The 26,988-nt window shown below is 35.0% G+C and overlaps 1 protein-coding gene across 2 annotated transcripts in view; it reads left to right on the top strand.

Annotated features, from left to right (window-relative positions):
• Positions 1–26,988, top strand: part of c24h8orf34 (chromosome 24 C8orf34 homolog) — a 123,536-nt gene that overhangs the window by 32,919 nt on the left and 63,629 nt on the right. For both annotated transcript variants that reach the window (XM_051097557.1, XM_051097556.1), the window contains exons 5-7: positions 606–634; positions 1,205–1,368; positions 11,955–12,121. In XM_051097557.1, the coding sequence (XP_050953514.1) occupies positions 606–634; positions 1,205–1,368; positions 11,955–12,121 (360 nt within the window). The remainder of the gene's footprint in view (positions 1–605; positions 635–1,204; positions 1,369–11,954; positions 12,122–26,988) is intronic.

Below are 26,988 nucleotides of genomic sequence, written 5' to 3'. Positions count from 1 at the left end.
ACAGTTCAACCATTGATGTCACATGGACTATTTTAGCAATGTCCTTAATACCTTTCTGAGCCTTGAATGTTTCAGTTGCCTTGCTGTCTATGCAGGGTCAGAAAGCTCTTGGATTTCATCAAAAATATCTTAATTTGTGTTCCAAAGATGAACAAATGTCTTACGGGTTTGGAACAACATGAGGGGGAGTAATTAATAACAGAATTCTCATTTTTGGGTGAACTATCCCTTTAAGGAATAAACTGTGTAACTGTGAAATCTGTCTGCTTTTGAATTATGAACTATATATAGCTTCAGGAGTTATTATAAATATTCTAAAATAAACTCATTTTGTTGCAGCCAAAGGCTCTCTAGGTCAAGGGTTCTCAACTGGTGGGTCACGGCCCCAAAATGAGTCTCAGGCTCATTCTGACAGTAAGAAAAAAACAATGCTAAAAGCAAGTAATAAAATATAGCTAACTGTAAATTAAAGAAAGAAATTACACTTGGTTCTGTGTTGGACCATAAATTCTGAGTCCTGAAAACCAGTTGAGAACCTCTAACTTAGAGTGTCTAATAAACTATTTTGTAATGACATTGATTTGTTAATCATTTTCTTTGCACAGGCATTGCTGTTTCCGATGACTTTGACCTGGTATGATGCTTTTTATTTCTTATTATCTGCTACACAATGGAAATCAAATACTGTTATGGATTTGTTTAGATAAAAAAAAGCCAAGTTTGACTGATTCTTCTAAAACATCAGCCTTAGTCATATTTCTCAGAATACAGTACAGTTTTTTAAAACTTTAATAGCCTGTGTCTTTTTTGGCCGTTTGCCCAGGCTTCCCTCTGTTCCCAATTTGGTACTTCAAATGAAAATTAAAACATTTAGCTATTAATGCAAATGAATTTCTTCCTGTACTACTGTTATAGAGGACATTTTCTCATAATTGCCAGTTGCTGATAAACTACTGCAAAAGTATAATGTCAAAGCTGAATTTTTTATTGCTGCTCACCATGCGTGTCCTCCATTATTAAAATCTATTCATTTTAAAAATTACTGCCCACATAAGTAGCTTAGATAATGAGTCATACTTAAACATCAGTCCTTTTAATTATCACCTCTGTAATTGATTACTCATTTGCATAACCACAGATTGTTTTATGTTTATGTCTCTGTGTTCTTCTTTCCGCTTGTCACACCTTGGCCTCTCTTTCATAGGATCCTCGGGCGTATAACTCTTTACTGAGGCCGCGGGTGGTGGGTGAGTGGGTGGGCCGTGAGGAGGAAGATTCGGATCCCCTTGCGGCTGAGATGCTTCAGCCCCCCGTCCCAAGAGCCAAAACTGAGGGTTGGGTGAGCAAAGACAACAGCCCTGTTGGAAGGTGAGTCTTTTGTAACCCTTATGAGTTATTTTCCTACGTTGAAAACAAAAGGTGATATTTAGCAGATTGTTCAGGCAGTTCTTTTCCATAAACATCTAGTTTTAAAAAGAAAGGTCTGTCTGTATAGTGTGTGCATAATTTGGAGATTGACATCCCGTGGTCCCCATCCACTTTCATTGAATTTAAGAGATTGTATCCGAGTGTTTCTCCACATTTTTACTTCCTCTTAAGTTGTTGAAAGGAAAGATCATGACAGTCTGTCACATTCTAATTTATTTGCATATAAAAAGTGCTGTAATAAAGTGAGCCAGAGTTTAACAAAGCATATGTCATACTGTATAATGTACTTTCTCTGAATATCTCCATAAAGCTGAGATGTTTTGTCAGGTTTTCTAATCAAAGAATGCCGTAGCCTCCGGTAACCCCATATAAATCCCTCGAGGCGAGATGTTCTTTGAATGTGTCTGCATAGCATAGCTATATCTTTAAAACAGCAATTGCAGCTCCTCGACCCTTTAAAGACGTTACCAGGGTGATTTTAATTGGCTGGTGTTTGAATGGAGGGCAGAGGCTGGCCGCAGAGAATGCGGCTAATTAGAAAGGATCAGATATTAAATAATAAATCATATTCAGAAGCCGGCTGACAGAAGAGACTTCATTCCATTAAAATATTCTCTCACTTGATTACAGTAAATTATGGAGCCTCGGGTCGATACCGCAGGCGTCCCCAGTGCACATAGCTGTACAAGCGCTGCCAGAGACTTTCATTACAGAGGACGAAGGCAATGGGCTGCTGTGATCTCTAGCCTTAGTCCTCGTCAGTATGAATGAATCATTACAGGAGTAAACACATTCCCCTCTAGCATTGTGCCATTGGGCTTCTACTTTTTCTTACGCATGTTTGGACCTTTAAAGGTGCAACAGTTCATATATTTATTAGGGTGTGTTGAGGATGTGGCATATGATATTGACTTTTATTTGTCTAGCAAATGAGAAATTTAATTGAATAACATTCACTTTCGTTGATGTTTCTTGCATGCAAATTCTTCTGATACAGACTGAATGCTGTGCTAACATACTAAATGACAGTTTGTTTGTGCACTTTTGATCTAATGCATTCTTGCTAAAAAAAAAAAAAAAAAAAAAAAAAAAAAAATATATATATATATATATATATATATATATATATATATTTATTATTAATAAAAGTAAATTTATGTTCCAGTCACATTTTCTTGGCTAAATAAACATTACCTATACTATCAGAAAAAAAAATCAATTTGTATTTTTACATTTACAGTGTAATCAAGATTTTGTTTATTAAAGTCAAGTTTGAATTTCATCAAGTTAGTGTTTTTAAGCATTTTACATTTATTTCAAAACAATAATCAAGGCAGTAACAATTTAAACTATATAGCTGGCAGTTGCAATTACTGGGGTTCAAGCACTTTAAGGCATTTAAACAAATATAAAAACATTACATATATTTAGCAAGCCTGTATCCACCTAAATCTCTCATTAAAATCCAGGTAATTTACCGTAGAAAAATGTTTTTTTTTTTTTTTTACATTTGTGACTGTTACAGTGGCAGCTGTGGTCCGATCTCCCTAAAAACTGTGCATGCTTGTTTAGAGTCATCTGGTGCATGTGCTCAGTGGGTTTTGTGAAGTTTTGAGTTTTTGTTTAGGCTTTATAGGTTTTTGGGTATATTTAAACAGGCCCCTTTTCTTAATGACCCCATTCTAGCTTCCCAAAGGGTAAATTTCAACAGTTTTTTGATAATTATTGGCCTTGACAGTCCAGAGAATTGTACAGCAGTTGTTTTTTTTTTTTGACAGACAACTTGACTGACAGCAGTGGTTCTAGAGCCAAAGTTGTTCAGAATGAGAAATGCTATCATATAATCGAATTGTATGATCGAATATTGTAAATATTTGTGAAAAACTGCGCAACATACAATCGTTTATGCCCTTGAAAAATGTGATATCACCTCTCAGTGGCCGATTTCTTTTAAATTTCTCACAGTCCTTTAGGGCCATGATGAGTCAAGTAGGCCCACTGAGTTTCGTTCCGATTAGCCTTGTCTAGAAGTAACCTAAAAGGTGCTGAAAGTTCATCGGCCTATGGCCGACCTATGGCCATGTCTTTTGAGACATGCAAATATACTTACAAAGACTTGCGGCACTTTGGACCAAGAGTGTGCATACCAATTTTCACGTTGATAGGACAAACAGTTGCGTAGTTATGGCCATTTTTATGTTTTTTTTCCCCCTCTTACAGTACCACCAAGTGGCCAAGCTCCATGACTTTTTTCATGTGACCTCTTACATACGTGTTGTGAGCTTGGCAAAGGTTTCTTTTTCCGTTTAAAAGTTACAGCTGTTTTAGTAAAGGCTAGGGGCCCTGCCACTTTAGAATGTTTTGGCGTCCCTTTGCGACGGAGAGTCAGAAGTTCAGGGTTTTTTCTTTTGATGATTATTGGTATTCACTCTCCAGAGAATCTTCCTGCACTGGTTTGATTCAGTTTGCAAAAGTAGGTGTTCAAAAAATGCAGAATACCCGAAAATTTCGCAAGGGTGATGCATGAATCCACGTTTTGCCCAGCTTGCAGGTGAATGGTTTAGGAATTATTAGCGATTTTGTACTTTTGATCGCTTTAGCGCCTCCGTCAGGCTGATTGGGGTGAGCCTTGGTGACGACATAGACAGTGTGAGTTTCAAGCCTCAACGACTTACGGTTTGGTCTGCCCGATCAAGCTACACGCTTGAAACCCCTAAATAGATTTTATTTGTAAACATATGTTCAGCTGTTCTTTTTAATAGTTAACTTTTAACTACTTTTGAATTTTTTGGATCATCAGTCATCAAAGCTCGGTAAATATTGGTCACAGATGTGGAGATTTATTTTAAATTTCACCAAGCTGATTACTCACTAAAAACTCCCTCATTCAGACTGATTTGCGAACACAGAATGAGCACGAACACAAGAGGCGAATATATCGCATGAACCAATCACAGCCGACAATAACCAGTCATCCAGTCTTATCACGATGGAGGCATTTTTTACAGTGTTTTTGCAGTTTGTTTTGAACTTGCTGACATTTCTGGAGACAGCTCTAGTCGGTTACAAGACATCAAAAATCTGGACTGTCCCCAAATAACAGGGATGTCTGGTCACCCTTATTGACAACCCTAGTTCAACCCTCGCTTTGTCATTCAAGACATGAATCTGCAAGTCCAAAACCCCATGAGTAGGGGCTACAAATCTTCTCAATATCCCTGCACACGTGCTGAAGCACAGCAGGGCTGTTTTCAACACCTGTTCTGAAATTTGACATAGAGAAAGAGAAAACGGCAGCTGCTCTGTATAATGACCACCGCCTTCCCTCTTCTGGAACAAAACGCTGCTTTTCCCTCATAACCTCACCCTGAAACAGCAAGGCTCTCCTTAGCTGTCAGTCTTCGGGCGCTGCAGACAGACGGTGGAGGACGTCTGGGAGAGAGTCGAAGCTGGTGGGAAATTAGATGGAGGCAGAGGTGGATTCTGGGAAGGGTTTTTGTGACTGATTATAGAGATGATAAAGCCTCAGTGTGGGACTCCTATTCCCTTTACACACAGGCAACATACTATAAAGCGTAAACCCCCTCGTTCGCTCTCTTTTTTCTCCCCTCCTCCCTTTCCGTTTCCATCTGACTCCTACGCTCCACATCATTCTTCTTTCCTTACATTCATAAACATCCTCTTCAACCCACTCTCACTGCAGGGATCCAGTCAGAAACATTCATGGGGCCTAAATGCTCAGATGTACAGTATACTCCGCTGAGACCATTTGACTCTTTTGCAGCCCCTACAATCCTACTTTAGTTTTGATTAAGGGCTGGGAGTCAGTCCCAGGACTGTTTTTGTGGTGGCATCGGATATTTAGTGTTGTAATGACCTTATTTGCTCCAGCTCACGAATGATTAGTCACATGGCATTTACAGAAAATCGAGCATGCATGATTAGGGCCTGAGCACCGATGGTGTGAGGACCCTAATGGAATTGCTTAGATTCGTCTTCTACTTCAAAATAAATCACATTTTTGAGGGCCTAAACATGATCAAAAACTCTTGAAACTGCACACACAGCAAAAGTGGTGAAAATTTGCATCTGATATGGGTTTCAGAAGTGGGTGTGGCAAAATGGCTCGATAGCGCCACCTATAAAATTTCCCTCGGTGCGAATAAACAAGTCCCTCGGTACGAAGTCCGAAACCCAACAGGAAGTCTGTTGTTTTGAATTTTCTCTTTTTTTGCTGTTTTTGCCATTGTCTTGTATTTAAACAAACTCCTCCTAGAGATTTATTCAGATCAACACTAAATTTGGACCGGGGAATCTAAAGCCCTTTGTGACATTAAATTGCAAAGATCTTGAGTTTTCGTTAAACAGCATGTCCGTGGCGGCCTGACAAACTTCGATGTTTCGCCATGAAAAAGGAAGTTGTAATAATTCAGGCATACAATGTCTGAACTGCCTCAAACTTCACTTGTTTGATAAGAGTCCTGTCCTGAACACATGGCCATGACCATATTCAGTTATAGCTATAGCGCCACCTGCTGGCAACAGGAAGTGGCATGTTTTACGCTCTAACAAACTCCTCATAGAGATTAAATGACATCAACATTATATTTGGTCTACTCTAATGCCCCATTCACACGAGCCGTCAGTGTTAGCGCTTTTCATTTACTTTGAATGGAGTGATGTCAAGCGTTGCCGAACTGAATTATGGGTCTGTCGCGTCACTGGCGTTGCTTGCGTCAGAAGTTAAAAGTGTTTCAACTTTTCAAGCGCCAATGCAGGCGTCAGCCAATCAGATCGCCTTATGCAAATATTCTAGTGCAGACACTAGCCAATCCAGTTCGGTGCAGACACTGGCCAATCAGCACAAAGCTTTAGACACACCCTCCGTGAAGCAGTAACGCTGACGCCCGTGTGAATGGGGCGTAAGGTCCTTTGCAATTGTTAAAATGCAAAGATCTTGAGTTTTTGTTAAAGGGTGTGTCCGTGGTGGCCTGAGAAAGTTCGATTTTTTCGCCATGGGAATAGAAGGTGTTGCAGCTCACACATCTATAGGCCAGTATTCTGTTATAATAATAGCGCCATCTGCTGGCAACAAGAAAATTACTTGTTTTACACTAATTTAAACATGCAGTGTCCAATCTGCACCAAACTTTGCAGGTTTGGCCTGAAGACATCTAAAGACCAATATTCAGGTATAATCATAGCGCCACCTGTTGGCAACAGGATACGTCATGCTTTGCATTAAGTCAAACATGCCATGTTCAATCCGCACCAGACTTCATATGTTTGATAAAGTTCTGGCCTGAAAACATCTGCATGCTAATATCCAGTTATAGTCATAGCGCCACCAGCTGGTAGCGGGAAGCTTCGCACATATAAATGACTTTGACATATTCCTTCTATATTTTCCACTTTAAATGCATATAGCCCACTGTTCGCCACCGGGTGGTGGTGAGCCCGGGTGCGAAGGCCCTTTCAAAGCTGCTTGCAGCTTTAATTTTTCATTTTCATTCATCCCAGTGACTTAAATCTTTGATTCTACTGACCAAGAAGACTAGTTCAGATTAGAAATTCACATACTTTTGCAACTCACAGACGTGTAATTTTCCTGAATAGAGAAATTACAAAGAAAATATTTTTGTCTTGTTTGTTCGGTTGGGTTCTCTTTATCTGCCTTTAGGATTGAAAATCTGATTATGTTTTGGTTCATATTTATGCAGGAATATAGAAAATTCTAAAGGTTTCACAAACTTTCAAGCAACGCTGCACTAATTTTATTCCCTTTAATCCACTGATTACAATTGAATATAATAATCAGTGTCGTTGTTTACTTATTTCTACACTAAGCCTTGTTGGAGAGAAGGTAATAAAACCTGGCTTACAGTCTTTGCGTGTCTTATGCAAATAAAGTTTGTATTATATATGCAAATACAAGAAGGGAGGCAGAGAGTTCACAGCTAATGAGTATTGTGTATCACTGCCATCTGTAAAAGCTGCATCTACTAAACCACCAGCTGACCTGTGATCAGTGAATCTGCATTTCATCACTTACTACGTAACACTTTCTAAATCATTCGTACTTAAAACACAGATTTGCTGTGTGTATTTTGAGGCATATTGAGGTGTCAGCAACCTAGAATGACATGCGTCACGCTTATTAAACTGACCCATTTGCGGCTTTTTGTTTGGTTAAGCTTTCCAGGTCACCATTTATTCTTCCTCTATTCCTACTGGATGGCTTTCGCATTTACAGCCAGTTGACTCCTCGTGGCCTTTGTGGTTTGTGTAATTTCAAGCTATTTACATCATGGTTATTCCATATTACTTCATTCTCAGCTTTGGTTTTGTGGTCTTGTTTTTCTTTTCTGAAGCAGCGAACGATTCTGTGGATACAATCTGTTCTGCCAGGAGGACGTTGTGGAGAGTTTCTCATCCCACAGGAATGCGGCAGCAGTACAACTTTAGTTCTGTCTAACAAGGATAGCAACCCACGCAAGGGCTTACATAGTTTCATTGAATTGCATTCATCTAAAGCAATACCTTCTCATTTTCGTTTTATTTCAGTAGCACGGCCTCAGATTCACTGTTTGAAACAGTCTAATGATTTGAACCCCGGTCAGGCTCCATCTGAAAGACAAGCTCTTCTGCATGACAGGAGCAGAAATGAGTAAACTGAATGTTTCCATTTATGAAGCTTGTTCCTAAATCATTATTTGTGTCAGCTGTGCTTCACTGCGCTCTGTTTACCACATCCCCCTCCACTAGAACAAGTGCCTTATTAAGTGAAATGACAGGATAAATCAGGTCACTAATTCCACCTCTGTGTAATTAAGCCAAACTGAGCTGGCGTTGTCACAACAGTAACATTTGTATTTATATAAAACTCTACCAGCTTCCTGTACTGTAGATGTTTGTTAGACTGAGATATTGTGGGCTGAACGCATTGTGAAACTGATTTTTTTTCCCCTTTTCTGTGCATGAAACAATTAATGTAGTGCCAGAGAGGTTTAATGGCGTGATTGATTCATACAGCTCTCAGCCCACAGAATGAATAGCATATTTGTTTTCATCAAATTTCATCTGTGATAGTCTGTTAGCTTTATTTGAATATATTACAGTAGGGCCCAAAAGACTGAGATCACATTGGAAACATAAGATTGATAGTCTAGTCTCTAATTATTCTTTAAAATAAAAAGGAGTTTTTAAAGGGATAAATCACCCAAAAATGAAAAAATTCTGTCATTCATTACTTGCCCTCATGTCGTTCCATGAGGGCAAGGTTTTATCAACCAGGTTTTATCAACCAATGAAAAATGACAAAACAGACATTTTTGTGAGCAAACTTGAAGTTTCTCGGAGGAATACAGTAAAAAGTTTTATACAGTAAAATACAGGAATACAGTAAAAGTTTTGTGAGAAAACGCAAACGTTTTGTAAGAGAACGCAATGGTATTGTGAGCCAGTGTAAAGTTTCTCAGCGAAATGCATGTGTTTTACAACAAAACAAACTTTTTTTGAGCAACGTAAACTTTTATGGGGAAATGCACAGTAAAAGTTTTGTTAGAAAGTGCAAACGTTTTGCGAGAGAATGCAAAGGTTTTATCAATCAATAAAAAGTTTCTTAGTGAAATGCAGAAGTTTTGTGACAAAACAGACATTTTTATAAGCAAACGTGAATTTTCTCAGAGGAATACAGTAAAAAGTTTTATACAGTAAAATACAGAAATACAGTCAAAGTTTTGTTAGAAAGTGCAAACGTTTTGCGAGAGAATGCAAAGGTTTTGTGACAAAACAGACATTTTTGTGAGCAAATGTGAAGTTTCTCAGAAGAATACAGTAAAGAGTTTTATACAGTAAAATACAGAAATACAGTAAAAGTTTTGTGAGAGAGCGCAAACATTTTGCAACAAAACAAACTTCTTTGTGAGCGAACGTAAACTTTCATGGGGAAATGCAGAAGTTTTGTGACAAAACAGTAAGTGAACATGAAGTTTCTCAGAGAAATACAGTAAAAAGTTTTATACAGTAAAATAGAGGAATACAGTAAAAGTTTTGTGAGAAAGTGCAAACGTTTTGTATGAGAACGCAATGATTTTGTGAGCCAGTGTGAAGTTTCTTAGAGAAATGCAGAAGTTTTGTGACAGAATGCAAACATTTTTAGAAGCAAACATAGTTTCTTGGGGGAATGAACAGTAAAAGTTTTGTGAGAGTGTACAAACATTTTCTGAGAGAGAACGCAAAGGGTTTTTCTTTTATAGCCAATGAAAAGTTTCTCAGTGAAATGCAGAAGTTTTGTGACAAAACAGACAAAACAGACATTTTTGTAAGCGATAGTAAAATTTCTCAGAAGAATATACAGTAAAAGTTTTGTGAGAGTGCAAAGGTTTTATCGACCATTGAAAAGTTTCTTCGTGAAATGCAGAGGTTTTGTGACAAAACAGACAAAACAGACATTTTTGTAAGCGATAGTAAAATTTCTCAGAAGAATATACAGTAAAAGTTTTGTGAGAGTGCAAAGGTTTTATTGACCATTGAAAAGTTTCTTCGTGAAATGCAGAAGTTTTGTGACAAAACAGACAAAACAGACATTTTTGTAAGCGATAGTAAAATTTCTCAGAAGAATATACAGTAAAAGTTTTGTGAGAGTGCAAAGGTTTTATCGACCATTGACAAGTTTCTTCGTGAAATGCAGAAGTTTTGTGACAAAACAGACATTTTTGTGAGCGAATGTGAAGTTTCTCAGAGAAATACTGTAATAAGTTTTATACAGTAAAATACAGGAATACAGTAAAAGTTTTGTTCGAAAGTGCAAACGTTTTGTAAGAGAACGCAATGGTTTTGTGAGCCAATGTAAAGTTTCTCAGTGAAATGCATTCGTTTTGCAACAAAAATACAGTTTACAAGTTTTGTGAGAGAGTGCAAGCGTTTTGTATAAGAACTCAATGGTTTTGTGAGCCAGTGTAAAGTTTTTTAATGGAATGCACAAGTTTTGTGACAAAATGCAAATATTTGTGAGTGAACATGAAGTTTCTTGGGGGAATGTGCAGTAAAAGTTGAGAAACAAAGTCACCTACATCTTGGATGTCCCGGGGGTAAGGAGATAAACATAAAATTTTCATTTTTGGGCAAAACAATCCTTTAAAAATATTTCCATTTATCTCTCTCTCTTTGTACAGAAACTAAAATGTGAGCTTTATGACATAAAATGAGTAGGAAATATTAAAGATTCTACTTTAATTCTCACTAATAATACTTTGTATTGGTAAAAAAAAAATGGTATTCAGTTAGAAATATACATAATGGAAGCATGTTCACAAGTGGTCTAAGACTCCCTTACCATGGTATTTACACAGTACTCCAATAACCCTAAAAATGTCCACAAAAATATGTAGGCTCTGGCCTATTATTTATTGTGCCATAGTTCTCATGTGGGGATTTCAGGTTCAAATCTGGCTTGTGCAGTGTTGTCTTAAACACGCTAATGCCCATTCTCTACTGTGAAAAAAACAGCAAAAATAATGCTGTGCAAATGCAGAATACAGCAAAGACAAAAACAGTACTCCTTGTTTCTTCTTGAGTTTCATACAGTGAAATATATGCTCTTATGAATGTTTATGAGCACTGGGATATGTGTCTCAGCATTGATTATGCTGTAGTACACTACTGGAGAGTTGGGAATTGGCTGAGTGACACCCAATTAGGCAAAAAAGGTGAAAAGGGCTAAATGATTCATAGTAGAGAGATGTGCAGTATTAGCATAGCCATTAGCATAGTAATGTTCAGCTCAGGATATTAAAACAGCTCTGCTTTGGCCTTAACCTTTCGATTATCTGTGAATAATGTCATTCCAATAAGATAACAATCAAATTAAACCGCAGACTATTTTGTCACTATTTATCACTGAGATTTAGGAATAATTATGCCAGCGTAGACATGCAAAGTGCAGCATATGTTCATTATTCATTCAATTTAGTTCAGTTCTTCATCAGTTTGTTCAAAATTGAATAATTCATCTGGTATTTTTGACCCAGGAGTGAACTCTATTTCCAACGCTATTTTTAATTATTTAAAGTTTTTAATATAGATAAAAGTACATTATCAAATTTGTTCTCATGTTTGTTACATTCATATAGATTTAGGATTGCACATGTGGTTTAAAAAAATGTTTTTTTTGGGGGGGAAAACATGCCAGGATTTTTCTCCATAAAGTGGACTTCAGTGGGGATCAGTGGGTTGAAGGTCCAAATTGCAGTTTAGCGCAGCTTCAAAGTGCTCTACACAATCCCAGCCAATGAATAAAAGTCTAATCTAGCAAAACAATGTCATTTTTTTTTTTTTAAATTACATTTATATACTTTTTAACCACAAATGCAAATTTTGCACTAGCTCTGTGATGCATACACGCGATTTCACGCATTATGTAATCATCAAGTAATCAAGCTACCTCATATATCCACGTCTTCAAAAAAATGTGCTTAGATGGTAAAGCTATATACAGTTTCCCCTGTTTCTCTCTCTGTTCACAGCTTAAAAATGGAGACCAAGGGTAAAGGCCTAAAACAGCAGCAACAGAATCACAAGAAACTTCTGGCAGCCATGTTGTCTCAGGACTCGTTTGACTCCATGCCTGATTCGGCTCCCTCAGTAACTGAAGACGAGATGGAAGATGAGGACGACGCCATGGAGCTGCTGGGTAATGAGCGAACATACACGCCATATCACACTAGCTTGTTTCTCACTTATTCCTCCTCATAAGCACATAATCTACAGCAATCATATTCTCACGCATACCCAAACACAATTACATGTTTGCGGCTTATATCACCACTGATTTTGAAGGATCATCCGCAGTCTAAATTGTGTCCTGAATGCCTTTTGATTGCTAAAGCACATTCAGCATCATCTAAAGTGTGTCTCCTCATATCTGCATTGAGAGGTTGAGAGAGCTCATATGTAGTATAGAATATGTTATACAATTTTTGTAATATGTAATGTGAATTAGTAGAAGGGCAAAGATAACACTAATAGACGAAGTGTCATTGTGCTGTTTTTTAAATTGACAAATGCACATAAAATTACTAAAACCTAATTAACATTCAAATGACAACTGAAAATATTAACATACAAATTCAGAATATTAATAAAAACTGTAATATTACACTACCAGTCAAAAGTTTTTGAACAGTAAGCTTTTTAATGTTTTTTAAAGAAGTCTCTTCTGCTCACCAAGCCTACATTTATTTGATCCTAAACACAGCAAAAGCTGTAATATTATGTAATATTTTTACTATTTAAAATAACTAAAATACAGTATTTTAAAATGTAATTTATTACTGTGATCAAAGCTTAATTTTGAGCATCATTACTCCAGTGTTCAATGTCACATGATCCTTCAGAAATCATTCTAATGTGCTAATTTGCTGTTTAAGAAACATTTTTTATTATTATTAATAATATTTAAAAAGCTGAGTAAATTTTTCAGGATTCTTAAAGAAATGTCCAAAAATCAGCATTTATCCAAAATAAAAAAGTAATTTGTAACATTATACATTATACCATTTAAAAGCTTAGAGTCAGTAGAAATTAATTTTTGTTATTTTTTTTTATTTTGCTATTTTTTTAGCAAGGATGCTTTCATTTGATCAATAGTGATGATAAAGACATTTATAATGTTACAGAGATTTCTATTTCAAATAAATGCAGTTCGTCTGAATTTTCTATTCATCAAAGAAACCTAAAAAAATCCTTTCAACATAATAATAATAATAAATGTTTTTTTGAGCAGCAAATCAGCATATTAGAATGATTTCTGAAGGATCATGTGACTGGAGCAATGATGGTAAAATTCAGTTTTTGAAATCAGAAATAAATTACATTTTAAAATATATTTAAATAGAAACCAGTTTTTTTAAATAGTAGAAATATTTCAAAATTTTACTGTTTTTGCTGTACTTTGGATCAAATAAATGCAGGCTTGGTGAGCAGAATGCTTTTTAAAAAGCATTAAAAATCTTGCTGTTCAAAAACTTTTGACTGGTCGTGTATATAACACAATATATACTGTAAACCAGCGATTATAAACCAGATTGGTAAGCAGACAGCAGCAAACAGCAAAATTATACCTAGAAAAACAAGGACAAATGGGCTGTGGATTGCATTATACTTTTCTCAACAGATTGTTACGTTTACAATCCCCATGAATCACTATGATTTATCCTCGCTGCTCCAATGATTACATGAGCGTGACATCCTAAGTCCCTGTTTCTGTGCTGGTGCCAGACCACCCCTCAGGTACCAGAGCTTTGTAGCAGTTTAGCTCTGTGGTGTTAGCAGGTTGGTCCCTGCATGGGTGTAAGACGTAACTCAGCGCCTCCTACACAAAACACAACCTGTGCTTGCATGTGGCAAATCTGCCGTTTTTAATCTTAAATAGAATTAAAGCTTGAATATAAGAAGTGTTTGAGTTTTTAGAAAGCACTCCTTATATTTATGACTGTTTTAAGACACTTTTAAGGGTATGCCTATGTGAAAAAGAAGTGCCTTCAGTAGTATAGAATGTACACTTGTAATGTACTAAAAATCTGAAAGGGATAGTTCACCCAAAAATGAAAATTCTGTCATTAATTACTCACCCTCATGTCATTCCAAGACCTTCGTTCATCTTCTGAACACAAATTAAGATATTTTTGATGAAATCCAACAGCTTTCTGACCCTGCATAGACAGCAACGGGTGTACCATGTTCAAGGCTCAGAAAGGTAGTAAGAACATTGTTAAAATAGTTAAAATAAACACATTGATTCGCTACAGGAGGCCTTTTTTGACCACCCGGAGCTGTGTGAGGCACTTTTTATTATGGATGGATGCACTTTATTGACTTGGTTTGGACTGATGAAGAGAAACACCCGTCTATGCCGTTCTAAAGCTTGGGAGTGCCAGGATAATTTGTAATATAACTCTGATTGCATTCGTCTGAAAGAAGGAAGTCATATATCCCCGAAACATCTCCCTTTTTATCCCCGAAATATTTCCCTTTGGAGTGGACTTTGGGATTTGTAACTTTGTAGATTTTTTATGCCCAAAGATACACACCACACACTGACTAAAATTCAAAAAGTGAAAAAGCAAAATAGCACCCCTTTAAAAAGTGGATTTTGTACTAATGTGAAATTAAAAGTGTTACTTTAAAGTGCATTTAAAGTAAATTGTTATGTTTTAATAATATGTCATGGTTGTCAATACATGACAACATATTTTAGTAATATAATTGTATTTTAGTTATATAAATGCTTGTCAGTACATTTGACAGCACCGTATCCTAACCAAGACTATTTGAAATAATTATTAAATAAAATATAGATTAAATATAGATTTAAAATAAATAGTCCTACATTATGGATCAAAAAAAAAAAGTTCTTCAAAATTGCGCTTAATATACATTTAAACTTAATCCATTTTCATTTGCTTGCAATTTATTTCAGTTAACATGCAATTAAGTGTCCGATAAACAACACATTAACTATAATATTAATGTAATAAGTATTATAGTTGAAGTCAAAAGTTTACATACATCTTGCAGAATTTGCAAAATGTTAATTATTATACCAAAATAAGATAGATCATAGTTCTGAAGATAGTTCTGAAAAACCAAATTTGAGGGACCTAAGAGATTTTTTTGAAGAACAAAAAAACACAGCTGTGGATCATTCAGGTAACAACACAGTGTTAAGAATCAAGTGTATGTAAACTTTTGAACGGGGTCATTTAAATTCAGCCATAATTTTCTCTTGTAGACTATATGTAAACGTCTTTTATGTGAAATCTTATTCAGGCCAGTACTAAATAAAAAATAACATGCATTTTGTATGATTCCTCTTATTTTGGTAAAATAATTCACATTTTGCAGATCCTGCAAGGTGTATGTAAACTTTTGACTTCAGCTCTAAATACTTCTCCTGGAGGACAGTTCAGCCAGAAATGAACACTCGATTATCAATTGCTTAACTTTTTGCTTTAAAACCTTCTGTCTTATGTGGGACACAAAAGAAGATATTTTGTAGAATGTTTGTGCTGCTCTTTTTCATACAATAAATGTAAATATGACCTTTGCTCTAAAGGGGCTTTCACACCATGTAATTCTAAGAATAAGTAGTTCTATTTTATGGTTGCATTCGCACCGAAAGCAGGAACTCTGAAACAGCCTAAGGTGACTTTATTCATGGCATTTACAAAGTCAACAACTTAGTTCCGCCAAATGGAGTTTCTAGAACTAAATACGTTCCTAGTTCCTGTGGCGTGAACACCAATAGTTCTGGGAACTATGAAAAGGCTCCTCCAGTGCGAAAGCCTTAAAAGTTATTTGTCACACAAAGCTATCAAATGGCTTCAGGAAAGATGCTAGTCCTATGAACCACTTTTGTGATGCTTTCATAGTGCTTTCAGAGCCTTTTTTCCTGGTCACTTTCCACTTGTAAGCAACTTAGAAATGTTATAGCTTTGCTTTTGTGTTCCACAGAAGATAGTCATAGCAGTTTGGAACAACATGAGGGTGAGGAACTTGACAGAATTTTCATTTCTGAGTCAACTATCCCTTTACATAACCTTTTCGAGCATCAGCGTTTATTCTCGAAAGTGGTACTGAAGAAGCTTTTCATCAAGTCGTGTTCTTGTTTCGTATGTGAGGGTAAAGAGTTTGCCTTCTGACACTCCACACAGAGACCTGTCTGGGGCTGATTTCGTTTTGTTCTTTTTGTGGGACGCGGTGTGCCCTTGGTTGTGTGTGTCTGTTAGCAGCGACCTGGTGAGCTGAACTGCTGCACTGAGGCTTTCTCCTGCAGAGGATGCTGGGAGATAATGAGATTTTCTGTGCTCTGAGGCAGCAGCAGAGAGAGCGTGCAGAGCTGGGATGTTGGGATGGGAATACTTTAGTGATATTTCAACAGCCTTTTTCTCTTCTCCATCATTCCATGAGTCTTTTCTCTGACTATTAGTGATTGCTCATTAAAACTCCCACTTAATTACGTTTAGCTTGACTTCTCCGACCGAGGGAGCATGTTGTAGAGCTCCTTGAAACTTTCCGGTTGCACTTGCCGTCATTAAAGGAGCTCACTTGAGTGCCTGCTAGAAAGCCTCTTTATCCCCAATAACCCAATAACTGCAAGAGAAAATGTCTATGGCTATGTCCAGAATACTATATTACTGTAGTACTAGTACTTCTGACTGAAGTATATAATAAATTATGTATACTGTGTGCATTATATATTTATATCTACTACATTTGCCATAATGTGCAATAGACAAGTTTTTAAAAAAATTTTAAGCCAAGGACCTTCGAATATGATGATCCTCTTCTTTAAATAGCTATGTATTGCACATAGAGAATATATAGACGTATAATTACGTAAAATACGTGTGACTAGAAATTCATTTATGTTGTGTAATAAAACAATGTATGAAATGTTAATTGGCTTTATATATTGTCAGTGATCTAAAGAAATATCAGTAACACTTTACAATAAAGGTCATTACTTAATGTTCATTTAGTGAACATGAACTAAGAATGAACAATACTTCTGCAGCATTTATTAATCTTAGTTAATGTTAATTTCAGCATTTACTAATGCGTTATTAAATTCACAAGTTGTTTGTTAGCATTAGTGAATGCACTATGAAATACAGCAACTGTATTTTTATTAAACATTAACAAAGATTAATAAATTGTGTAATAAAAGCATTGTTCATTCATGTTAGTTAATACATTGACTAATGTTGATAAATGACACCTAAGTGTAAAGTGTTACCGAAGTATTACTTTGAAAAAAATAATTTTAATTAGATTATAATTTTAATTAATAAAAAATAATTAAAATTATAACCTGATTAAAATAGATTTGATAAATTAAATGTTAGTGTTATTAGTATGACATTTTAAACACAATTGCTGTTTTTTTTAAAAAAAGTATTTAAAATAAAAATGTATTTTGCTTTATAGTTTGTCAGAGATTGAAATAAATATTTCTTTGAAAAAATGTACTTTTAATTCAATTATCATTTTAAATATTTAAAAAAATTATTCAAATTATAACCTAATTAAAATACATAAATAAATAACTAAATAAATGCAGTTACAAATTAAATGTTAGTGTTATTAGTATGATAATTTAAACACAAATGTAATTGAAAAGAAGTATTTTTTAACAGAATTTAATTGGCTTTATATTTTGTCAATGATCGAAATAAATATTAATTTTGAAAAAAATAATACTTTTAATTACATTAAAATTTGTAATTAATAAAAAAATATTTAAATTACAACATAATTAAAATAAATAAATACATTTATGAGTTAAATGTTAGTGTTATTAGTATGACATTTAAAAAAAAAATTATTTTGAAAAAGTATTTTGATTGGCTTTATGTATTTTGCCAGTGACTGTAAGAAATATTACTTTGAAATATAATTTTAGCTATTAAAAAATAATTCAAATTAAAGCCTAACTAAATACCTAACCTAAATATATAACTAAATACCTAAATAAATACAGTTATGAATTAAATGTTATTGTTACTAGTATGACATTTTAAAAACAATTGTTATTTTTAAAAAAGAATTTTAACAAAAATGTAATTATTTTAATATTTAAATATTGTCAGTGATCAAAAGAAATATTATTTGAAAAAATGTACTTTTAATAATATTACCATTTTAATGAATTAAAAATGTTTCAATTTATTCAATTTATTAAAATAAATGCTTGCATACATTTAATAATTAAATGTTAGTGTTATTACTTTGACATTTCAAGCACAATAGTTTTTTTTTAAGTATTTTTAACAATAATTTAATTAGATTAATTTTCTTACCGTTAGTAAAGTAGTGCTGTCAATAAAAATAATAAAAAATAAAAGAATTAGTCTAATTATTTTAACCAGTTTCTACAAAGCAAAATCATATGTATGTGTGTGTGTGTGTGTGTATGGTATACCAAATTATATAACAATATAAAAATATTATAAAATATTGAGAATGTTAAAATAATTTCTTTAAGCATATTTCTTTAATATTTTAAGGTGCACGATCATTTTGACTTGCTTAAAAAAACATTTTGTAACATCTCTTTTTTTGACTCACTATTTAACAGCCAAAAGATTACAAAAAATAATCTTAATCTTCCTAATATTGTATTGAAATATGCTGTAATACGACTACTACTACTTGTAATAATAATAATAATAAATTAATGTAAATGAGTCCTATGCCTCATTTCCCATCACTTCTTTCTGCTTAGCAGGAAACACACTCCTCTGTTCTCCTCTTAAAGCCCTCGCTCTGGTGCTTTAAATAGATATTGGACACTGTTTGCAGCTTTATTTTCTAACAGTGTGTGTGTAGACAAAGCCATATAAATCATATTTTACTCCAAATGATTATAGACTTATTGATCTGATGAGAGAGATATATATAAGGATATGTGATGAACTTCTCTCAGTAGTTGTAGGCTGATGGAGTTCCTGGTGTCTAGTAGTGGCATGAGCTCATCACTCATATCGAACACCCTGTCAGACGAACTCAGACAAACGGTGAACAGATGGGAGAGAGTCATCTAGACGTGACTGAGACGCTGCGTCTTTGGATCTCATTTCTTCTGTCAGTCTTGTGGTCCCCCCTGACCCGAAACAGACAACAGCGTGACCCTCGGCCTCATTAGAGCATCATCACAGAGAGCTGTAAAGGTCACAACCACTATCATGTGGTTAATTAATCCCATTTGATTGTACAGGAAACAATATTGCCTCAGAATATAAATGAGCTTCTATTAAAAGATAATATGAAGTATGAAGATGCGTAAGGAGATGTTAGTTATGCACTAGCAGTCAAAAGTTCATCAAAAAAGTTTAACAAAACCAAGTCAAATGATATATCTAAAGTTTGCATGAGCGTGTACTGACCTCTAGTGGTGGAGATCAGAGCAGTATTTTTTTTTTCAACTCTATTTTTGTCAGTTGTTCTGTTCTAGACCTCCTCATCGATCTTCTCCTCTCCTAAGGCATTCGCATATGTGCAGGATTGCTGTGAGAATCATTTGAGCCCTGATGGCCGTCTCTCTCTGGAGAAAATATGGTGTAATTGCGTTTCAGACCCTCTCCCAACCTTGTTAAATGCTCTATAGAGAAATTAACTCAATTCAGGAGTGTAATTATGCTAATGAATAAACCTTGTACCTGATGTCTTCAGCCAACTGCTTTTTTTCTCAATTTATCATGCATTCAGTGGAGGTGCTGTTCAGGCTGTTTACTGAACGTATTGACTGGGCGCTTGAGGGAATCAGCCGCTGTGCTGCTCTAATTGTCTTGCTCCTCTGGCAATTCGGTGAAACTGCAGTGAAATTCATTTTTAATATAACACAGCTTTAGGGAAAACTGGGGAAAGCTTCTTAATTCTGTTCTTCCTTTGCTTCTTTTTCCTTTTTATGTTTTTTGATATATATCATTTTCACCAGTAGGGTAGAACATGCTTTTATATAACTCAAACGTTGGACACAGTGTTTAATTTAACAGTTTTTTTTCTTAACAGGGTTGTTAAAGTACAATCATCCTATGTAAGTAATGATTAGTTTTCGCCCCAAACCATTCGATCTTTAGGTGTTGACTTCAGAGGCTGGATTTAAAGGGATAGTTCATTCAAAAATGAAAATTGACTGTAAATGTACTCAGCTTCAGACAATTCAAGATATAGGTCTCTTTCTTTCTTCCTAGTACAGTAAAGAACATTTTTAGCTGAAATGCAAGTCAGTAGCTATTGTCACTTTGAGAAAAGCATATACAGCCTAAAAAAATGAATACTAGTAGCCTCTGATGATATATTGAGGTATATGATATTATAATATACTGTATATGTTCTATAGATATTCATCCAACGTTTGGATGGTCATCAGAGGTTGTGCAGCCACTCTAGTTTCAGTAACAATTAATGTTTAATTTTAATTGTTACGAGTTGTAAATTATTTCAATATAGATTACAATTTTGGCTTGTACTTTTTGTCCGTTTTGTCCTCTAAGCCAAAATATATAAAAATTTAAATTGTTTTGAACTTTTAAACAGTAGTGTATGTGTGTTAATAAAGTATATATTTGTATATCCCATATATCTGTCCATCCTGTACTATAAAAATATTCCATCACTGGAAAGTGAATATTTATTTATTTATTTATTACAGTTCAAGGAAAACTCTGTTCTTCTCTAAATGTTATTTATTTATTTACTTTTAAATAGTAGTAGAAAATTATACATAACAGTCATTAAACTGTTGCTGACCCAAAGTCTGCTTTCATTCTGGGACTACTGACATTAAAGAATAAGTTCTTTGTATAAACAAATCAACAAACAAAAGCAGTCTCCGTGGAAAATGACTCACGACTTTTGTCTATGAGATAAATGCATGTGGGGCCACTCATCACATGTCGTCTGCACACACTCAACCACATTTTCAACTCTTCAAATGGGGTTTTGAAGCAAAACCCTGTTTTTTGGCAGCATGTTGTTGTCTTTTGGTTAGCTAATAAACCAATATGGTAGAAAACCCTTTTCCCAAGACATCAGTGCTGTTCAAGGAAAACTCTGTTCTTCTCTAAATGTTATTTATTTATTTATTTATTTACTTTTAAATAGTAGTGTATGTGTATTAATAAAGTATATATTTGTAATATTCCTTATATCTGTCCATCCTTAACTATATAAAAATATTCCATCACTGAAAGTGAAAATTAATTAATTAATTAATTAATTAGATAAAGTTCAGGGAAAAGTGAGAAAAGCGTCTTAACTCTGTTCTTCTCTAAATTTTATTTATTTATTTATTAACTTTTGAACAGTACTGTCCGGTATTATTAAAGTATATATTTGTAATATTCCATATATCTATCCATCCTGTACTATATAAAAATATTCCGTCACTGAAAAGTGAGAAAAGCTTCTTAACTAAATGTTATTTATTTATTTATTTATTTATTTATTTATTTATTTATTAACTTTTAAACAGTAGTGTATGTGTATTCATAAAGTATATATTTGTAATCCTTATATCTGCCCATCCTTAAATATATAAAAATATTTCATCACTGAAGGTGAAAGTTAATTAATTAATTAATTAATTTATTTATTTGATAAAGTTTAGGGAAAAGTGAGAAAAGTTTCTTAACGCTGTTCTTCTCTAAATTTTATTTATTTATTTATTTATTAACTTTTGAACAGTAGTGCATGTGTATTAATAAAGTATATATTTGTATTATTCCATATAACCTATCCATCCTGTACTATATAAAAATATTCCATCACTGGAAATGAAAATGTATTTATTTATTTATTTATTACAATTCAGGGAAAAGTGAGAAAAGCTTCTTAACTCTGTTCTTCTCTAGAATTTATTAATTTATTTATTTACTTTTGAACAGTACTGTATGTGTATTAATAAAGTATATATTTGTAATATTCCATATATCTATCCATCCTGTAATATATAAAAATATTCCATTACTGGACGTAAAAAATGTGTTTATTTATTTATTTATTATTACTGTTCAGGAAAAAATTAGAAAAGCTTCTTAACTTTGTTCTTTATTTATTTATTTATGTATTTATTTATTTATTTATTTATTTTAGTAACAGCTTCAAGGAGTTTCTTAACTATGTTTTTTGCTTATATAACACCCATACTAAATAAATTTATTAATTTATTACTGTTCAGGGAAAACTGAGAAAGTCTTCTTAACCCTGTTCTTCTCTAAATTTATTTATTTATTTATTTTAATAACTCAGTTTCAGGGAAAACTGAAAAAGCTTCTTAACCCTGTTCTTCTCTAAATTTATTTATTTATTTATTTATTTATTTTAATAACTCAGTTTCAGGGAAAACTGAAAAAGCTTCTTAACTGTTCTTCTTGAAATTGTATTTATTTATTTAGATTTATTTATTATAACAACTCAGCTTTAGGGAAAACTGAGAAAAACTTCTTAACTCTCTCAATTTTATTATTATTTATTATTATTATTATTATTATTATTATTATAATAAACATAGTATATTACTACTAGAGTTTGGTAATGTCTGCTTTTTACCACTAGAGGGAAATCCTACTTATTTTTTCCTTTATTTGAACTGCTTGAACTGTTGAAGCAAAATGAACCAAAGTTCATTTACTGACCTAACATTATTTATAAAGGGTTACAAAAATATGACATTAGTTATCTGGAAAATCATACATAACAGTCATAAAACTGTTGCCGACCCAAAGTCTGCTTTCATTCTGGGACTATTGACATTAAAGAATAAGTTCTTTGTATAAACAAATCAACAAACAAAAGCAGTCTCCGTGGAAAATGACTCACGACTTTTGTCTATGAGATAAATGCATGTGGGGCCACTCATCACATGTCGTCTGCACACACTCAACCACATTTTCAACTCTTCAAATAGGGTTTTGAAGCAAAACCCTGTTTTTTGGCAGCATGTTGTTGTCTTTTGGTTAGCTAATAAACCAATATGGTAGAAAACCCTTTTCCCAAGAAATCAGTGCTTTCCTGTGTCAGAGCAACACTAAAGATTGCCATTATGACTTTCATGGCCTCATGAACTTGAAGATACAGATGAAGCACATTTACAGTAAATGATGTCTGAAGAGAGAGCTCACGGGACACTGGTTGCCTTTTTGCTGCGCTAGTCAAATCTAGCGATGACAGATGCTGACAGATGTGTGTAAGTGAGACTAAAAGAAATAGTGTAGGTCTATTCTCAGGTTGTTTTACATGTCTGAGCTGTGGCCGCTCGGCAGCATGAATAAGCTATTTCTGCCGGGGTTTAGGGTTTCAGATTTTGTGGCAGCAGCCTTTTATCTGGTATAGACTCTGAATATGAATCTGACACCTTTCAAACATGAGAAATAGATTTATGAAGGAGCGTTCATGTGGGATGATGGGACAAAGTTGATAAATGGTTCCCTTGTTTCACACAGATCACACAGTTGTAATTGTATGGAGGGGTTCTGTAGGGGTGTTGGATGCCCACCCGTATGGCACATCTAAAACACCCACTCCGTCTCGCTCAGAGAGACCCAGATGACATAGCAGCTGAGAATCTCTCCAATGTGGTTTGTTGGTTTGGCTGACAATAAAAACATGTGAAAATGTGGGAATTTCTGGGAATCTCTAAGTGCTGAGGGAAATATTGTATTCTGGTTTATTGGTTTTTGACTGATTTGTATATAAGCGGAGTTATCAGTAGCATGTAATTTCTGTGCTTTTAATGGGACACCAATATTTACCAAAGTGACTTGCAGAAATTATTTGATTCCCTCACAAAGTGTTCTTCATCTGTGTACTTCGGTTCAAAAAGGTACGGAAGGATGAAAAACTCCGTCTCATTTTCTCAAAGTCCGACATTGTTGTTTTACCTTTTTTTGTAAAAGGCGTTTGACTTTCATGCACAGTCACTTTCTAAACACTGGGTCGGTATTCCGCCGACGTAAATACTTAGAGAGAAGCAATAATAACTTCTCCACTGTTGTTCCATTGTAGTACAAGCAGGGTCAACACGTTCTCACTCCCAGCTCATCACATATTGACACTTGGTCAAGACCATTTAGCGTCACTTTTGGACGTGCAGGGTCCTCCATTGATTTCAGTTGTTTGCCTTAATTGAATGGTTTGCATGCAGTTGTAAAAATATTAAAATTTTTATATAAATGTATACTTTCTTTGAAGCACCTAAACTCACCCTTACCCTAAACTTGCCCATTTCTGAACAATATAAAACACGTAACAGCCAAATATAAGTACAGTCACATTATTTATTGCAGAAACTGAGCATAAACAAGCAGTATAAAAACATTACAAACAAGTCGTGTTGCATTCCGACTCTTCTGAAGCCATATGATATAAAATATTTAATCGCTGAAAATGATCCTGCTCCGTTAACATGCTCACATCTCATTCAGAAAGATACTCCTGAACATTAGCATGATGCAGTCGGTCACGAGACACATGAGCCACTGGAGTTTCACAACCAAAACTGACGTAACGCTTCCTGTAGTAGTCGGCTTTTTTTAAATGTATTTACGCACAAACTGAGCTTTACGGTGGACAGAGACGGATCGTGTCTATTCCTCTCACAAATCAATCATTTTGCCTCGGAAGACTTGGAATATGAGTACTTTTTGAATAAATAAATAAATTATGACTGTAGCTGCCAGTATCTGCCGGTTATATCTTGTGTTTTGTTGACAAATGGTAGGTTTAGGGGCAGGGGCTGGGTTACGTGTTCGTAAATGTGTAAATAATGAAATGTAAATAAGACTTGTGACTGTTTACACTGAAAAATCACACCCCAACATAAATGCAATAATGGTAATATTATTACCCAATGTATAATTTAATCGTGACGATAAAATTCCCAGTGCCTTTTGCATCAGCATTATGATGCCAAGGTTTCTTATTTAAAGGGGTCATCGGATGCAAAGTTCACTTTTACATGTTGTTTGAACATTAATGTGTGTTGGTAGTGTATGTACAAATCTACCCTATAATGATAAAAATCCATGCAGTGGTTTTTAATTAATCTGAAAAAATAATATTCCCTTTTTCAAATCGAGCCGTTCTCAGATGCCTGTCGTTGTGGCGTCACACCCACAGAGGCCGTTCCCACCATAGTTGATTGACATGAGCGTTTTACCTCAGATCAGCTGTAACAGTCCGCCCTCTTTGTTTCGATGCTGGAGCAGGGATGTAAGTTAGACAAAATATCTCTGAGGTGTTGTGTTGCTGGATGTAATAATGAACGTAGTGGTCGCCATTTACTCCCGACATCTGAGCTGCTGAAGGTGCAGTAGATTACGTTTGTTTGTGAAGGGAATGCGCCTCCTGATCTACATATATCCGTCTATGTTCACGCGAATCATTCATGATCCAGCTTCACTTACAGCAGAAGTAAGTATAAGGGTTTTTTATGAATCTTTGTGATTGCCTTTCCTAATAAAGTGCTAGTTAGCAAGTTTAGCGGCTAAACACTGCTGAAAATGCGGCTGAAGTAAACAGGCTCGTCTTTCCACAGAGAAGAGAGGGGCGGGACAAGCAGAGCTCATTTGCATTTAAAGCAGCCTTGACCAGAATGAGATGATGTTTGCAGAGCTGATTTTGACAAGGTAAAAAGAGTGTTGTTTTACACAACCATTGAGAATTTTTAACCAAAGTATATTATAGACTTTTCATTAAGACCCTAAAGAATCATATCAACTTGTGGAAAATGGGCATCCAATGACCCCTTTAAAGCAATGAAGGACACTACATGTCCAAAAATGACACTAAAAGGCACCCTGTGCGTGACAAAGTGACGCCAAAGGGTCCTGACCAAGCGTCAATATGTGACGAGCTGGGAGTGAGAATGTGTTGGCAAGGTGTGACGGTTGGTCGGTATTAGTCCCATCCCTCCTCCACTCTGATTGGTTAGAATCAATCTGATTGGCCGAATACCTCAAACGTGTGACCAAAATGTTACGCCCCTTACCATTATGCTGTGTCCCGGTGCGACGAGACGAGACAAAAACAATGAAACCCATTATAAATGAGGCATCCAGTAGGGACATAATTACTGATTTTAATGACTCATACTGTCTTTTTACACTTTGTGTTGTGTCGCACCACGTAAATATAACACCATGTCTGCATTTGTGGTTGTAGAAATGTACTTACAGGCTGTGAGTCAGAAGTGCCAGACTGTTCTTGCAAAGTTGTAAAATCCATAAAATGCGCTGCACACACTCGAATATTTGTGTTGTACTATTCCGGAACAGTGTTGTAAATATAACCTAACCACTGATTTCTAGTTGTGTACTCATCTGGAAGGCCAAACAAAGTAGTTTTCGCTTTCACAACGAAACACACAGCGTCTCCACGACATGACGGTGGCAACAACAATACTACAGCGAGAATAACAGTTACACCCTCTATCTTTGTTTAACATTTGGGTGGTGTTGCAGAACTTGATTTTACCAAGTACGACATGTTCCTGGATCAACATCTTTGTTGACCTTGGAACAACATTGTGATTAACCAATCAGATTTGAAAAAACAGTTTATAGTTTTTGTGAAGTTTAGGCTTACAATCAGTGTTTGGTGGTTGCACATTGGTGTCATTCATCAATCATTTCCTCTGATTTTAGGGATTACTCATGGGTAAGTTTAGGTTTAGGTTTAGGGACGTGGTCAAGATTAAAATTTTGGTTTCAAATGTTGTTCCAGGGTCAACAAAATATGTTGACCCAGGAACACATCTAACTCAGCAAAATGAGGATGTGCGGGTGGTGTTATGCTAATCCCACCATACAGTGGTGTATTTTAAAATGAGCCGTTTTAGGAAGGCTTAGCTGAATCTTAACTTTTGTAATAAATATTTCTTTGGGTTTAAGACTTTAATCTGTGCAACAGATCTTATATATGCACGAACAGCTTGTAACACTCCAAAGACAATGGAAAACATAAAAACGCATCATACGACCCCTTTAAAAAACGCAG

Source organism: Labeo rohita, chromosome 24 (genome assembly GCF_022985175.1).
Source record: "Labeo rohita strain BAU-BD-2019 chromosome 24, IGBB_LRoh.1.0, whole genome shotgun sequence".
In the NCBI taxonomy this organism is placed as follows: Eukaryota; Metazoa; Chordata; class Actinopteri; order Cypriniformes; family Cyprinidae; genus Labeo; species Labeo rohita.
The sequence above is the reverse complement of the archived record's forward strand: the minus strand, read 5'-3'. Positions and strand labels throughout refer to the sequence as shown.